The following is a 17,022-nucleotide window of genomic DNA, read 5'->3' on the forward strand; positions in this document are numbered from 1 at the left end:
TTGCTCTGCTTTCAGAATATAACAGAGTGCTGATATAGTGAGCGAAGTCGTGCGACTTCAGTATATTTTGCATCAGACGTGTTGGACTTTTTTGCAGGGTTTTTTGCATGATTGCAGACAGTGTCTTTCCTTTCCTGTCCTGTCTAGTCAGTGTGGGCCCCATCATTTGCTCAGTCTATTTTCCTGCCTGCGTTTGTGTTTTCATCTTGTCTCACTGACAATATATGTTTGGGGGCTATCTAATCCTTTGGGGTCTGATCTGGGGCAGTTTAGATTTCCCCTTTCTTGCTTTAGGCTTAGTTAGCTCTCCGGCTGTGCCGAGGCATCTAGGATCATCGTAGGCACGCTCCACGGCTACTGCTAGTTGTGTGGATAGGATCAGGGGTCTGCAATCCGCTTAGTTACCAACCTCTCTGGTTTTCTGTGGCTTAGCCTGGGCCGGCTATCCTCCTCGGTGACCCAATCATAACAGGGAGCACTGTTTGACTTATTGAATGCAAAACTGGCTGGAATCAATGTCGCGTTTGGAGACCCTCTGATGTACCTAAAACCCCCCAATTCTAACTCCAACCCTAACACAGCTCTAACCCCAACCCTATCCCCAATACACCACTAACCCTAATCCCAACTCTAACCATAATCCTGACTACAACCCTGATCCCAACACCATAACCCTAACCCCAACACAACCTTAACCCCAACACAACCCTAACCCCAACCCTAGCCCGAACCCTAACCCTAGCTCTAACCCTAGCCCGAACCCTAACCCTAGCCCAACCCTAACTCTAGCTCTAACCCTAGCCCAACCCTAACCCTAGCTATAACCCCAACTATAACAACAACCATAACCCTATTCGTAGCCCAACCCTAACCCTAGCTATAACCTCACTATAACCCCAACCATAACCCTAACCCTAGCTATAACCCCAACTATAATCCCAACCATAACCCTAACCCTAATAGAAAAAAAAATTATTGTATTATTTTTACCTAACTAAGGAGGTGCTAAAGTGGGGTTTGCTTTACTATTTATTTTATTTTGATCACTGTGATAGGGTCTATCACAGTGATCAAAATTAACCAATAGGAGAAATCTCCTATTGTTGCCGGGTGCCGGCCAGCAAATATCGGCGGGCGAACTGCGCATGTGCCCATCATTTTATTCCTGGAAGAAGATGCTGAAGGCTGTGGGACAGGACCGGGGGATGCAGGAGGGTCCAGGAACATCGGAGGTACTGGGGGGGCTCGGGGTCCCCATTTCTTTTTCCTCTCCTGTGCTATATCATATCAGAGGAGAGAGAAGTTAAATGGGAAATCATACTTTTTTTCTTTTTTTGCGGTCGCCGATATTCCGTGAATAACGGTGATCGCAACACTGGAATTGGTAAAAACCGACCTAAATCATGTTCTCCGGGGTCTCTTGTACCCCCAGGAGAATTTCAGACGCAGGGGGGTGCTATAAGGCCGGGGTCACACTGGCGAGGAATACGGCCGAGTGAGAGGCGCTAAAAGCACGAATTAGACACGGACCAATGATTCTCTATGGGGTCCCTCGCACCAGCCGTATATTTCTCATCCGTATTCTAGGCTCCATGCCAATCGCAGCATGCTGCGATTGTCAGCGTACTACGCCCGTAGTACGCCAATGCAAGTCTATGGGTGCGCAAAAAATACGGATTACTCACGGACCACACATGTGACTTGCAAGAAATATGCAACTGGTGTCTTTTAGCAAAGCCGGCAATTCAGTGCGCTATACAGTAAACTCAAACTGACAGTTTTAATAAAGAAACGAAAGAATAGATATAGACACATAGAATACATACATATATATATATATATATATATATATATATATGCATTCTATGTGTCTATATCTATTCTTTGGTTTCTGTTAGAAACCCTGTCATAGGGCTCCATTATATATCCATTTTGCAAGCCTGCGAGAAAATCTCGCAATACGGATGCCATACGGATTACATACGGATGCTTACATGCGCAAAATACGCGACCACACCTTGCTTACGGATGACATACGGAGCACTGTTTAGGGGCTATTCATCCGTATTACGCATGTAAAATACTGACCGTATTTTGCGTTGGTTAGTGTGACCCCGGCCTAATCTTACTTCTCAGCGCTGATAAAAAGCGCCGCTGAGGAAAAAGTATCTTTACTGCCGTTAAAAGGCGTATCAGCTGTCATTAAGGGGTTAAGCGAGAGGCATCACTAAGGCTAGCTTCACACTAGCGTATGGGGGAGCTGTAGACGGCTGTGGGCATCCTCTGTGAAGCTCCGCCCCCGGTCGCACCTCCTCCAGTCAGCCCCGCCTCTGTTGGCATGCGGCCGCGTACCCTATCTTTAGCAATAGGTACAAATGACGTGCCGATGAATGCAGATGCCTCCGCATGCGTCTTTTTGACGGTGCAGCGACCTGCGTCAAACGCAGCATGTTGCATTTAGTAAACTGGCCTCACTGTATCATAACAGATTTATGTAAATGATAACCTTGTAATAAATACTTTTTTAAATACAAAACTGACCAAACACTAAAAATGAGATTTTTTTTTCAATCCCAGAAATAGCAACACTCTTGTGCCAAGGCTGTGTGTGGCATTGCAGCTCTCCCTAGACTTCACTGTACTAGGAAAATAGGAGCTAAAAATCGTGTAATTTGTCACACTGATGAAAGAACAGTCAATAATGTTGCTCAAGTTCCCAAAGCCAATGATGTGATGAAGCCACGTCCTATAGACATGTACTGTACTACAATCTGAATATGCATTTCAGCCACCACAGTCAACAGCCCGGCTATGCTCATATATTTACAAGCTGACCAACACCAAAACCCTAAAATATGTAACAGGTTCATTGATGTGAAATATTTGCACTTCCTAGCACCTGTGAGTGAGATATTCAATAAAATGTATTCTACTCACCCGTCTTCCTTCCAAAAACTTTAAAGCTGCACCAATATTTGCCACCCAGTGAATGCGCTTCAGCTGCTTTCCTTGCTCACACGGCTGAAACATTATATGACAGTTAGTTTTTGCTTGCTCACGAGATGAATGAAATAGCACTGTCATTCATAATAAAAGTATTTTATTCAAGGAAGGGTCAATTATTACACCAAATTCCAACATAAAAATATATAATATAAAGTATATACACAGTATATACTGTATACACTTGTGGCCAAAAGTATTGACACCCCTGCAATTCTGTCAGATAATACTCAGTTTCTTCCTGAAAATTATTGCAAACACAAATTCTTTGGTATTATTATCTTCATTTAATTTGTCTTAAATGAAAAAACACAAAAAGAATTGTCCTAAAGCCAAATTGGATATAATTCCACACCAAACATAAAAAAGAGGGTGGACAAAAGTATTGGCACTGTTCGAAAAATCATGTGATGCTTCTCTAATTTGTGTAATTAACAGCACCTGTAACTTACCTGTGGCACCTAACAGGTGATGGCAATAACTAAATCACACTTGCAGCCAGTTGACATGGATTAAAGTTGACTCAACCTCTGTCCTGTGTCCTTGTGTGTACCACATTGAGCATGGAGAAAAGAAAGAAGACCAAAGAACTGTCTGAGGACTTGAGAAACCAAATTGTGAGGAAGCATGAGCAATCTCAAGGCTACAAGTCCATCTCCAAAGACCTGAATGTTCCTGTGTCTACCGTGCGCAGTGTCATCAAGAAGTTTAAAGCCCATAGCACTGTGGCTAACCTCCCTAGATGTGGACGGAAAAGAAAAATTGACAAGAGATTTCAACGCAAGATTGTGCGGATGTTGGATAAAGAACCTCGACTAACATTCAACCAAGTTCAAGCTGCCCTGCAGTCCGAGGGTACAACAGTGTCAACCCGTACTATCCGTCGGCGTCTGAATGAAAAGGGACTGTATGGTAGGAGACCCAGGAAGACACCACTTCTTACCCCGAGACATAAAAAAGCCAGGCTGGAGTTTGCCAAAACTTACCTGAAAAAGCCTAAAACGTTTTGGAAGAATGTTCTCTGGTCAGATGAGACAAAAGTAGAGTTTTTTGGGCAAAGACATCAACATAGAGTTTACAGGAGAAAAAAAGAGGCATTCAAAGAAAAGAACACGGTCCCTACAGTCAAACATGGTGGAGGTTCCCTGATGTTTTGGGGTTGCTTTGCTGCCTCTGGCACTGGACTGCTTGACCGTGTGCATGGCATTATGAAGTCAGAAGACTACCAACAAATTTTGCAGCATAATGTAGGGCCCAGTATGAGAAAGCTGGGTCTCCCTCAGAGGTCATGGGTCTTCAAGCAGGACAATGACCCAAAACACACTTCAAAAAGCACTAGAAAATGGTTTGAGAGAAAGCACTGGAGACTTCTAAGGTGGCCAGCAATGAGTCCAGACCTGAATCCCATAGAACACCTGTGGAGAGATCTAAAAATGGCAGTTTGGAGAAGGCACCCTTCAAATATCAGGGACCTGGATCAGTTTGCCAAAGAAGAATGGTCTAAAATTCTAGCAGAGCATTGTAAGAAACTCATTGATGGTTACCGGAAGCGGTTGGTCGCAGTTATTTTGGCTAAAGGTTGTGCAACCAAGTATTAGGCTGAGGGTGCTAATACTTTTGTCTGGCCCATTTTTGGAGTTTTGTGTGAAATGATCAATGTTTTGCTTTATGCTTCATTCTCTTTTGTGTTTTTTCATTTAAGACAAATTAAATGAAGATAATAATACCAAAGAATTTGTGTTTGCAATCATTTTCAGGAAGAAACTGAGTATTATCTGACAAAATTGCAGGGGTGTCAATACTTTTGGCCACAACTGTATATACTGCTCAAAAAAATAAAGGGACCACTTAAACAACACAATGTACTAGGATGTGTTCTCTTTATTTTTTTGAGCAGTATATATACATTTTATATATACTTGTATGTGAATACTAAGGTCTAATTAATTTCCAGATTCCATTTGTTGGTTCCGTTTTAAGGATAGACAATCAGCATTCATGTACAGTCTGGGTCAGTTGCATTACTGATGCAAACAGCAAAAGAAGGGTAAATGGTTATTATGGGGTATCTACTGTAGGTTCCATTTTGTGTCAATTTTTAGAGCAGAAGAAAAATCCCATATGCAAAACATTTTCTTCTGTGGTAAAAATAAGCACAAAAAGGACCAAAGACAGACCCCAAATAATCAATGGAGTCACTCTGCTTCCCTTTGCTTTCTTATATACTGGATCCACTTTGCACATAAATTCCATTTGTCTGTTACTTTAAATGAAATAAAAAGGAATGTACAAATGGAAATGTGAACTTAGACTAAAAGTTTGAAAATATTAAAAAAGTCTACTTGTTAGACTGGATTCACACATCAGTGTTTCGTAGTCTAATGTTGATGGACGGGATGGCTGCGGGACTCCTAACCTGAACTTGACAGTCATGTGGGTCTGGAAACCTGTGGTCAATCCATGATGCACATATGTAGGAATATGGCCGAAAAACTGAAAATTAGTGAAAGATGGAAGGACTCAATGACAAGTCAGTATTTAGCCAGTGCTTCATCAGTAGTTGTAAGCCAAAATTAGGAGTGGACTCTAGAGGGAGAAAATTATAACTGAAAGAATCACACCTCTCCAGTGTTTTGGGGCAGCTCCAGCTCATGACTTATAAATACTGTCCAAAAATCAACGATGTGTGAACAAGGCCTTAGTGTTTTGAAGGGTTGTGAAGCTGTTGTGATGTGACCAAGGCTGGTGCCAATTAACACTGTTTCCCATGGTCCTCTCTTAGGCCACGTTCACACGTTCAGTATTTGGTCAGTATTTTACCTCAGTATTTATCAGCCAAAACCAGGAGTGGGTGATAAATCCAGAAGTGGTGACGTGTTTCTATTATACTTTTCCTCTGATTGTTCCACTCCTGATTTTGGCTTATAAATACTGATGTAAAATACTAACCAAATACTCAATGTGTGAACATGGCCTTAGTGAAAAGTAAGGTGTCATTATCTTCGAGTGTACAAGTTTAGATATGTGAATGTGAAATAACACAAGATTGTATGTACTAAGAGTGTACATTGATGTAGGTGTGTTTGTCTTATGGAAGTATGTATAAGAGCATAGTAAGCGTATGAGCATGTTGTATGTGACGGGAGTACATGTACTTTGTACAGAAAGTGTCCATGCTTCGATGTTGTGGATATGTGTATGTGTTCGTGTCTGCTTGTAGAAAGTATTCATGTGTGCAGCAGGACAGTAATTAAATAAGTGTGCAGGCCTGTAATATGTAGTGAGATTAATGTTCTATAATCAGAATATAATGTAAAAAAAAGGTCAGCTCGCTTGTCCTCCATAAAATAATTATGCTTATACTCGCCTCCTGTGCTTGTGCAATTCCCGCGGTGTTGGCACTCTGTCTCACAGGGTTCTTGTGCGGTTGTTGTGACACATAACTTCAGTGCCCAGTCAGCCCTGTCGTCACTGTCTCTGCCTCCTGTCGAATTGAGTAGGAAGAGGAAGTCCAAAATCAGCTGCAGCCTGGACTACTTCTTCATGTTCGATTTGTCTGAAGGCGGAGACAGTGACAACAGCGCTGAGTGGATGTCGCCGTCACGTGTTACAACAACCACATGGGAGTCCCGGAAGATGGAGTGCTGATACCGCCGGAATGGCACGGGCACGGTAAGTGAGTGTACACTCCCTGACAGAAGTTATGTCGCTTATCCATGTTATGTAAATAAAAGCTTATAACCTGATGTTAAATTCTTCCATTGGTTGTATAAATTATTCTTTTGAAAGCTGAAACCCTCCGAAATGTGGTTTAGGTTAAGAAAATAAATTGGCATCAATGCAGAAATATTTGATCATTTAATGGACACAGAATGGTAAGATTTTGGCAAGACAAAAGATTTGTCGGCCACAGAAAGTAATGTGATATTCAAACAAATAATTAACTTAAAATACAAATATATGTTGCATAACATTGGTGAATGAAGTTGTGGTGCTATTAGAGTCATATTTAATAATTTTGTGTGACTTTCATGAGCCTGAAGGACAGCATCCATGCTGTTCAACAATGATTCATACAATTTGTTAATGAAGTCATCACGAATAGCAAAGAAAACAGTCTTACATGCCTCCCAGAGTTCATCTAGATTCTCTGGTTTTGTCTTCCAAGCTTCCTCTTTCATCCTACCCCAAATATGCTCAATGATGTTCATGTCTGGTGACTGAGCTGGCCAGTCCTTGAGCACCTTGATTTTTTTTGCCGGGAGGAGCTTTGTTGTAGAGATGGATGTATGAGATGGAGCACCATCCTGCTGCAGAATTTGACCCCTTTTATGATTTGGAATATAATAGGTAGCTAATACTTCTTGATATTTTAGGCTATTAATATTGCCTTCCACCTTGCAAATATTTCGCACACCCTCATACTGAATGTAACCCCACACCATGATCTTTCCACCACCAAATGTATCTGTTTTCTGGGTGTATTTTGGATCCATACGGGCTCCAGTAGGTCTCCTGCAGTATTTGTGGCAGCTGTGGTGTAATTCTACTGAAGATTCATCAGAGAAATCCACCTTCTGCCACTTTTCCAGCGTCCATCTGTTTAGCAGGCTGTGGGACTTTGCAAATGCCACACGTTTTTTTTATTTGCCTTTTGTTTAGTGCTGGCTTCTTGGCACTGATTCGACCATGGAGGCCATTTCGAGACAGAATACTACAAACTGTTCTTGTTGACACAGGGACTTGAGGTGACGAGGCCTGCTGGAGCTCTGCTGCAGTGGAAGAGGAGCTTGCTTGGGATTTTCTAACCAACAAACGTTCCTCCTGAGCAGTTGTCTTGTGGGGTCTGCCGGACCTGGGCTTGTCAAACACATCTCCAGTCTCTTCAAATCTTTTTTTTTGTACTTGACGCTGAGACACATTAAAGGTGCCAGCCACCTCTGCAGTGGATCTGGTCTTCAGCCTCTTGATAATCCAGGCTTTGGTCGCAGGGTGAATTTTTGGCATGTTATCAGAGCTCAAGTTGCAGCTCAAGTGAAGGTCTGGGGTGCTGGGTTTCTTTCTATACACGTCCACTAATTAACCGATCATTTACTGAGCACAGGTGAGGATGTAAACTAGGATTGGATGCATTATATGACCAGGCGACAAAACTTTTGTCTTGTCAAAATCTGACCATTCTCTCGTCCATTAAATAATTAATATTTCTGCATTGATGCCAATTTATTTTCTTAACCTAAACCACATTTCAGAGGGTTTCAGCTTTCAAAAGAATAATTTTTACAACCAATGGATGAATTTAACGTCAGGTTATAAGCTTTTATTTACATAACATGGATAAGCAACATAACTTCTGTCAGGGAGTGTAAGCTTTATTTTATTTATCGGTTTTGATCAAGAAGGGGTTGTCCTAGTAGTGGACAACTCCCATAATTGCAATTATAATTTTGAGGCTGCGGTCAGTCGGTTGTAGATGCTCTCATCTGAGAGAATATGCAAATTATACTCTGAGCAGAGTTAGAGTGTCAGCTAAGGCTACTTTCACAGTAGCGTCGGCCGACGTACGTCGCAATGCGCCGTTTTGGCGAAAAAACGCATCCTGCAAAGTTGCCGGCAGGATGCGTTTTTTCTCCATAGACTTACATTAGCGACGCATTGCCACACGTCGCATCCGTCGCGTGACGGATGCGTCGTGTTTTGGCGGCCGCGACGCACACAAAAACGTTACATGAATAGATGAGTGGCATCTGATTTCAAAGTGAAATAACAGCATGCTGTAATTTTTTTCACTGGCAGATTCTGTCAGTGAAAAAAATGATGCACCAGCCCCCCCACATAACATTTTTCTGAGTGCTATCTGATAAAAAAAAATTGGATAGCCCTAGTCCAATGTATACGATTGTGTGAGCGAGCCTTTAGGAAATAATACATTTCAAACTTTTGATCAATTTTTTTCTCTATTCCTGTCAGTGATAGTGTGATTAAGTTGCAGTAATTTTTCTAGGGCATGAACAAATATTTGTTGAGACTTTTTGCAGTGGTTATGAAGCAAAATCTGAAATGAAAAATCTCTGAAGCATACCCTAACTGTGAAAGAGGATATCCAGGACTTGAGAAAGAAAAAAAGTGCCTAAACACTAACAGGCAGGTAGTAGCTGCTAATTGTCCGCCGTCACGTCAACAGTACGGTGGTTTCTTGTCCTATTGGCAGGACAGGACTACTGGTGTCATGCTGATTGACAGCTGGCTCACCACTGCCTAATTGGGAGAAGACATCTGTCAATCAGCATGCTACCAGTAGTCCCGTCCTGTCAACACAAAGATAAACCTTTGCTCTGTTGACAGGGAGCAGCTGAACCTTTGGCAGGAGCGGTCAATGACCGGCGCCGATTACAATAGGCAAGTAGTTGCCTCTGTTAGCAACTACATGCCTGTTACTTTTTAGGCACATTTTTTTTAAAGTCCCGGATATCCCCTTTAAAGAAGAGAGTATTTATTTTTTATCATTTTTGAAATACATTCTTGACAGGCGGCAGTGTTTTGATGAGAACAAAGAGATCTCTTCACCATGTCAAAGGTTTCATTCACTCTGTGAGGACCTTTCTGCCCCTTTACCTATGATCTTCTCATGACTATTTCTGTCATATCAGAAACAAATTGACCATTTATTCCTTTGTGAGATTCATGGTAAAGTAGTATTTTCCAAGTAGAAAAAGGTCGCACTCTGCAGGATGATTATAACTGTTTATTGACACATAATTACATGTCACGTCGGGGATGTGAAGGTGAGAGTGTCAAATGGCTGACAACGGCCGTCTCGCGCTACTCGAGCGCTTCCACGGGTCATGGTAAAGAAAAATACTTCAGATTTTATTATGCCACTTTTCAGTCACTCTGCATTTAGTCACCTACCAGCTTTTGTCCGGATAAGACTTCTAGTAATGAAAGCAGCTTCGTCCCGTCTTTTATATCTTCAAAAAGATCATTTATGAGTAGTGGAGGGTTACGCTGTGGGAAAAGGAAACACCAGGTGAATACCTGCCGTACAACACAGACATATTTCTCTAAAGAATTAGGTACTAACTTATGGTGTACAGGTAACATAGAGATTACACCAGATTAGACCTAGAGTAAGGCTATGTTCCCTCTATGAGTACTTGCTGCGGTTTTTTGGTTGCATAACTTCATGCACAGTTAACTCAGCATTTTACAGCTCTAGCAAAAATATATGGGATTTATAGAAATTTCATAATCTCATGTCCACTGTGTTTTTTATGCTGCAGAATCTGGACTGCAGCATGATATTAAATTCAGAAAACTTGTCATTTCTTCTTGCAGTAAATATGCCTTTTGTTTGGAGATTTTCCCCATAGACTTGAATGAGAAGACTGATATCCACAGTTAAAAGGATATTCGCCTTTATTGCAACGGTAAAACAGTAATAATGCTTGTAATCCACACATGAACATTCCAAATTAAGTAACTGTAAGTATCCAAAACAAACCATGACAAACCAAAAAGATAAAAACTGCAGCTGAAAAAATGTCATGAAAACACGTAAAAAAATGAATTCAAAGCGCTAATAGGTGCAAAAATGCTGCAAAGAATCTGCAACATCAAAAACGCACCAAATGTAGATGTGTCAGGTATAATCACACACAGCTCTGCAGTGAGATCAGGAGAGCAGAGAGCGGCCATTACATCCCACACTTATAACACTGGTAGCCATTACACATCACACTGGTAACACTGATAACCATTACACATCACACTGGTAACCATTACACATCACACTGGTAACACTGATAACCATTACACATCACACAGATAACCATTACACATCACACTGGTAACACTGGTAACCATTACACATCACACTGGTAACACTGGTAACCATTACACATCACACAGATAACCATTACACATCACACTGGTAACCATTACACATCACACTGGTAACACTGATAACCATTACATATCACAATGGTAGACATTACACTTCACACTGGTAACACTGATAACCATTACACATCACACTGGTAACACTGATAACCATTACATATCACACTGGTAACACTGATAACCATTACATATCACACTGGTAACACTGATAACCATTACACATCACACTGGTAACACTTATAACCATTACACATCACACAGATAACCATTACACATCACACTGGTAACACTGGTAACCATTACACATCACACTGGTAACACTGATAACCATTACATATCACACTGTTAACACTGGTAACCATTACAGATCACACTGGTAACACTGATAACCATTACACATCACACTGGTAACACTTATATCCATTACACATCACACATCACACTGATAACCATTACACATCACACTGGTAACACTGATAACCATTACACATCACACATTACACATCACACTGGTAACACTGATAACCATTACATATCACACTGGTAACACTGGTAACCATTACACATCACACTGGTAACACTGATAACCATTACACATCACACTGGTAACACTTATAACCATTACACATCACACTGATAACCATTACACATCACACTGATAACCATTACACATCACACTGATAACCATTACACATCACACTGGTAACACTGGTAACCGTCCATTACACATCACACTGGTAACACTGATAACCATTACACATCACACAGATAACCATTACACATCACACTGGTAACACTGGTAACCATTACACATCACACTGGTAACACTGATAACCATTACATATCACACTGGTAACACTGGTAACCATTACACATCACACTGGTAACACTGATAACCATTACACATCACACTGGTAACACTTATAACCATTACACATCACACTGATAACCATTACACATCACACTGATAACCATTACACATCACACTGGTAACACTGGTAACCATTACACATCACACTGGTAACACTGATAACCATTACACATCACATTGGTAACACTGGTAGCCCTTTACACATTACACCTGTAACCATTACACATCACACTGATAACCATTACACATCACACTGGTATCAAAACAGACGGATATAAAAAAACATGATACAGATGAAAACGTCATCTTGTCCTGCAAAAATCGAGCATACAGCATCATCAGTGATTGTATAAAAGCGCCAAAACATAAAAAAAATATAAATAAGGTATCGCTGTCATCATAATGACCCAAAGAATAAAACTGCTTTATCAATTTTACCACACGCGTAACGGTATAAACGCCCCACCCCCCAAAAAAGAAATTCATTAATTGCTGTTTTTTGTTTATTCTGCGTCCGAAAAATCGGGATAAAAAGCAATAAAACAATGTCATGTGCCTGAAAGTGGTACCAATAAAAACGTCAACTTTTCCTGCAAAAAATAAGACCTCACATGACTCTGTAGGCCAAAATATGGAAAAATTATACCTCTCAAAATGTGGTGATGCAAAAACTATTTTTTGCAATAAAAAGCATCTTTTAGCGTATGACAGCTGACAAACATAAAAACCCGCTATAAAAAACCCTATAAATAGTAAATCAAACCCCCATTTTTCACCCCCTTAGTTAGGGAAAAATAAAATAAAAAAAAGTATTTATTTCCATTTTTCCATTGGGGTTGGGGTTAGGGTTGAGGCTATGGTTAGGGTTGGGGCTAAAGTTAGCGTTAGCGTTGGTGCTAAGGTTAGGGTAGGGGCTAAAGATAGGGCTAAAGTTAGGGTTGGAACTGTTTAGCCAATTCTGCGTTGATAAAGTCAAACGGTGCTCCTTCCCTTCCAAACTTTGCCATGCACCCAAACAGTGGTTTACCACCAGGAAACCAGAAAGGTTGGTAACTTAGCAGATTGCAGACCCCTAATCCTAACAACACAACTAGCAGTAGCCGTGGGGGGTACCTACGATGCCCTAGATGCCTCGGCACAGCCTGAGAGCTAACTAAGCCTAAAGCAAGAAAGGTGAAATCTAAACTGCCCCGGAGAAGAACCCCAAAGGAATAGATAGCCCACAAACATATTGTCGGTGAGACAAGATGAGGCACAAACACAGGTAGAAAATAGACTGAGCAAATGATGGGGTCCAAACTGTCTAGACAGAATAGGACAGGAAAGACACTGTCTGCAATCACTCAAAAACCCTAAAAAATCCAACACGACTGATGTACAAAAACACTGAGGTCTCACAACATCTCCCCCACTATATCAGCATTCTGGTGTAAACTGGCAGCAAAGCAAAAGGGGCTAATATTACAAGGGACTGAACAAACTGACACAAGCTGTAACATATGGAGTGGGGACCAGCACTGCCCCAGCAGGGAGCACGCTGAACCCTCACAGCAAAGCAGAAAGCAGAAAAAGGCAAAACCAGATCAGATGCAAAGGATTAGCAAAAGAACCACTTAATGTCAGGATCCTAGGACTTTCCGGTCTGTTTTGAATGAACTTTTGCCCTTGGTTAAGATGGAGTTTTCGGTCCTGTCGCATCACTTCCTCCCTCTTAGCTGCCCTTAGTTAAGATGGAGTTTTCGTTTACATCACTTCCTCCCCAGCTGCATAAAAACCCGCCCCTAAGCACAAGCAAATCGCTTGAGTATATTGATTCCTGGTGTGCTCCTGCCCTGCCACTCTCCCAGATCTTGTGACTCTGGAACAACCCTGCTTCCTGCTTGAAACTTCAGCTCTCTGGACCTCTGGATACCGCTGGACTTCTGGCTACCGTACCCGGTTAGTGTTTGTGCCCACTGAAGGTCCCCTTACTGGATCTCCACCGGAATCATCATACCAGAGGCTCGCTACAACTGGACTTCTGTTTGCTATACTGGTTAGTAGCTGTTACCCGGTGCCCGCTGAACATTATCCTGCTGGACATTTGTTATACTCTGGACTTTGCCCGCAATACCCAGTTATATTCCGTACTCAGTGACTCTTAATAACTTACCATCCTTGCTGAACCTTTTGCTATGTGCTGCTGTATGTCTGTGCTCTGAACCCGTTACGTATTTCCACGTTTATTGTGCACAATTATATATAAATCACTTGCTTCACTAAGCGTGTCTCTGCCGTCATTGCCCTACGCCATTGAAGTCCTTATACCATACATAAGTATTATATTATACTCAAGCCCTTTTTAGAGGACTTCGCTGGGGCAATGTCAGAGGCACGATTAGATCAGCTATACTCCATGATCCACTCCTTACAGCAGGACATGGATGCTGTGCACGCCAGGCTTGGAGATATCGAGGGACGGCTGAATCATAACCACCAGTTCCTGGGTACAGCTATGCAGGAGCTACAAGGCAAGGTGGAGGCTCAGGTGGCCGACCGTACCTCGCCCCGGATTTGCTCCCAGTATGCCTAAATTACCTCCCTTCCGCTTTAATGGTGAGCGCAGTCAGTTCCGTGGCTTCATTAATCAGTGCATGCTATTCTTTGATGTGAATACTGACTATTACCGATCGGATCGATCTAAAGTATTATGCATAATCATGATGCTGACTTCACGTGCCCTGGCCTGGGCTAACCCGATGATTGAGACCAGGGACGTGCGGTTGAACTGCTTAGAGGATTTTCTAACAGCTATGGCACTGATGTTCGACGATCCGAACCGCCGTAATACTGCTGAAACGGCTCTCCTTTCTTTACGGCAAGGCAAGCGGCCTGTGATTGAATATGTCACCGACTTCAAAAGACTGGTGGTGGACACTGACTGGGGTAACAATGCGTTGTTGTCGGTATTTAAAAAGGGACTGTCCGGTGCCATCAAGGACGAGTTAGCCCGTGCCGAATCACCCGATGATCTTGACCTGTTCCTTCAACACTGTGTGCGCATTGATACCCGTTTAACAGAGCGCAGACAGGAAAAATGGGCAGCACTTAACCGGGTACCTGACTTTCCGTCACCTACCAGGGAACCTGTTCCTAAGACACCACGAGAGCCTGCGGAGGTTCCCATGCAAGTGGACTCTGTACAAAACCGAGAGAACCAGGAACGCCGCGAACATCGGCTCCGTGAACGGCTATGTTTTTATTGCGGCAAATCAGACCATTTCCTTATTGACTGTCCAAGGCGTCCTAATCGTTCCAATAAGATCTTGGCAGCTGTAGCCGAATATGATAATACCGACATAGAATCCGAAGCTAGTTCCCACCTGGATGCGGTATTTCCCTCCACAGTACTATCCACTGCAGCTAAGGACTCTGAAGGGAGATCCACCCACTGCTCGCTCCCTATACAAATAAAATGGAAGAAACAGCTAATTCCTACGGCTGCAATGATTGACTCTGGGGCTGGGGGGAATTTCATGGATCTCTCTTTTGCTAGGAAACACGGTATCCCGTCTCAGCAGAGAGCATCACCAGTTACCATGGAAACCGTGGACGGGTCCCCATTGACTTCCGGACCCGTGGATAAAGAGACTGTACCCCTCGAATGTATGATCAAACCAGGTCAGCAGCACACCCTTGTCTTTATGTTAATTTCATCTCCACATTTTCCAGTCATTTTAGGAATCCCCTGGCTTCGGGCTACCAATCCAGTCATCAACTGGGAGACAAAAGAGATTTCCTTCCCATCCCAGACTGCTCCTGCCGTAAAACCAACTGAACCGGCTCCAACAACGCATGCTATGGAGGACAATGTACAGGTACCCGTTCTGCCCCCGGTCTATCATGACTTTCTTGACATCTGCAATAAACAGAATGCTGATCAGCTCCCCCCACATAGACCTTACGATTGTCCTATAGACTTATTACCCGGAGCGGAGATACCATTTGGACATGTGTACCCGTTGGCGGCCCCTGAACTACACGCCCTAAAAGAATATATTGATGAGAATCTTGCCAAGGGTTTCATTCGTCCCTCTACCTCACCCGCAGGGGCACCCATCTTCTTTGTAAAAAAGAAGGAAGGAACTCTGCGCCCTTGCATAGATTACGGGAGCTCAACAAGATCACCATCCGGAACCGGTACCCATTGCCCCTGATCCCCGAATTATTAGAAAGGGTCCAACAGGCTACAATTTTCACCAAGTTAGATCTCCGAGGGGCGTATAACCTGCTCAGTATCCGTCCAGGGGACGAGTGGAAGACAGCATTCAGGTGTAGATACGGACATTTTGAGTATTTAGTCATGCCCTTCGGCCTTTGCAACGCCCCCGCAACATTCCAACACTTGGTGAACGATATATTCAGGGACATTATGGGCCAGTTCATGGTCATCTACCTGGACGATATTTTGATTTATTCTAATTCTTTACAGGAACATCAAGAGCATGTCAAAACGGTCCTTGCTCGCCTACGTGATAACCGCCTGTACATCAAGCTTGAGAAATGTGAATTTCATTGTACTAATATTCAATTTCTAGGGTATGTCATTTCTCCACAGGGTCTAAATATGGAAACCAGCAAGATAAAAGCAATACTGGAATGGCCGGTACCAGGTACCATCAAAGAGGTGCAACGATTCGTCGGATTTGCCAACTTCTACAGGCGTTTCATCCGTAATTTCTCAGAAATTGTCCGCCCTATTACCGCATTAACCAAGAAGGGTCAGAGGTTTGTGTGGTCCGTCCAGGCTCAGGAGGCTTTTGACCATCTCAAGGTTTGTTTCACATCAGCACCAATTCTGATTCACCCAGACCCCTCACTTCCGTTCCTTGTAGAAGTCGATGCCTCTGATTATGCTCTGGGAGCAGTTCTGTCCCAGAGAACTGGGGACAAAGCTTTACTGCACCCATGTGCTTTCTTTTCTCGACGGTTGTCCCCTGCGGAGAGGAATTATGATGTTGCAGACAAGGAGTTGCTGGCAATCGTGTCTGCTTTCAAAGAATGGCGGCACCACTTACAGGGAGTGGCACAACATGTGGTGGTACTCACAGATCACCGCAACCTGGAATTTCTGAAATCTGCCAGATGTCTGTCCCCACGGCAAGCCAGGTGGAGCCTTTTTCTTAATCAATTTAATTTTGTTGTCACATATCGACCAGGTTCCCGTAACGGAAAGGCTGATGCCTTATCCCGTCTCCACACCTCGG

The 17,022-nt window shown here is 42.7% G+C and overlaps 1 protein-coding gene across 1 annotated transcript in view; it reads right to left on the reverse strand.

Annotated features, from left to right (window-relative positions):
• SYNE1 (spectrin repeat containing nuclear envelope protein 1) overlaps positions 1–17,022 on the reverse strand; it is a 591,877-nt gene that overhangs the window by 507,778 nt on the left and 67,077 nt on the right. The window contains exons 3-4 of the mRNA XM_073557690.1: positions 9,916–10,011; positions 2,938–3,021 (exon numbers count right to left, since the gene is read on the reverse strand). Of these exons, the coding sequence (XP_073413791.1) occupies positions 2,938–3,021; positions 9,916–10,011 (180 nt within the window). The remainder of the gene's footprint in view (positions 1–2,937; positions 3,022–9,915; positions 10,012–17,022) is intronic.

The sequence above is a fragment of the Dendrobates tinctorius genome, unplaced genomic scaffold (assembly GCF_039654945.1).
Source record: "Dendrobates tinctorius isolate UK_male_01 unplaced genomic scaffold, ASM3965494v1 ptg000250l, whole genome shotgun sequence".
Taxonomy (NCBI): domain Eukaryota; kingdom Metazoa; phylum Chordata; class Amphibia; order Anura; family Dendrobatidae; genus Dendrobates; species Dendrobates tinctorius.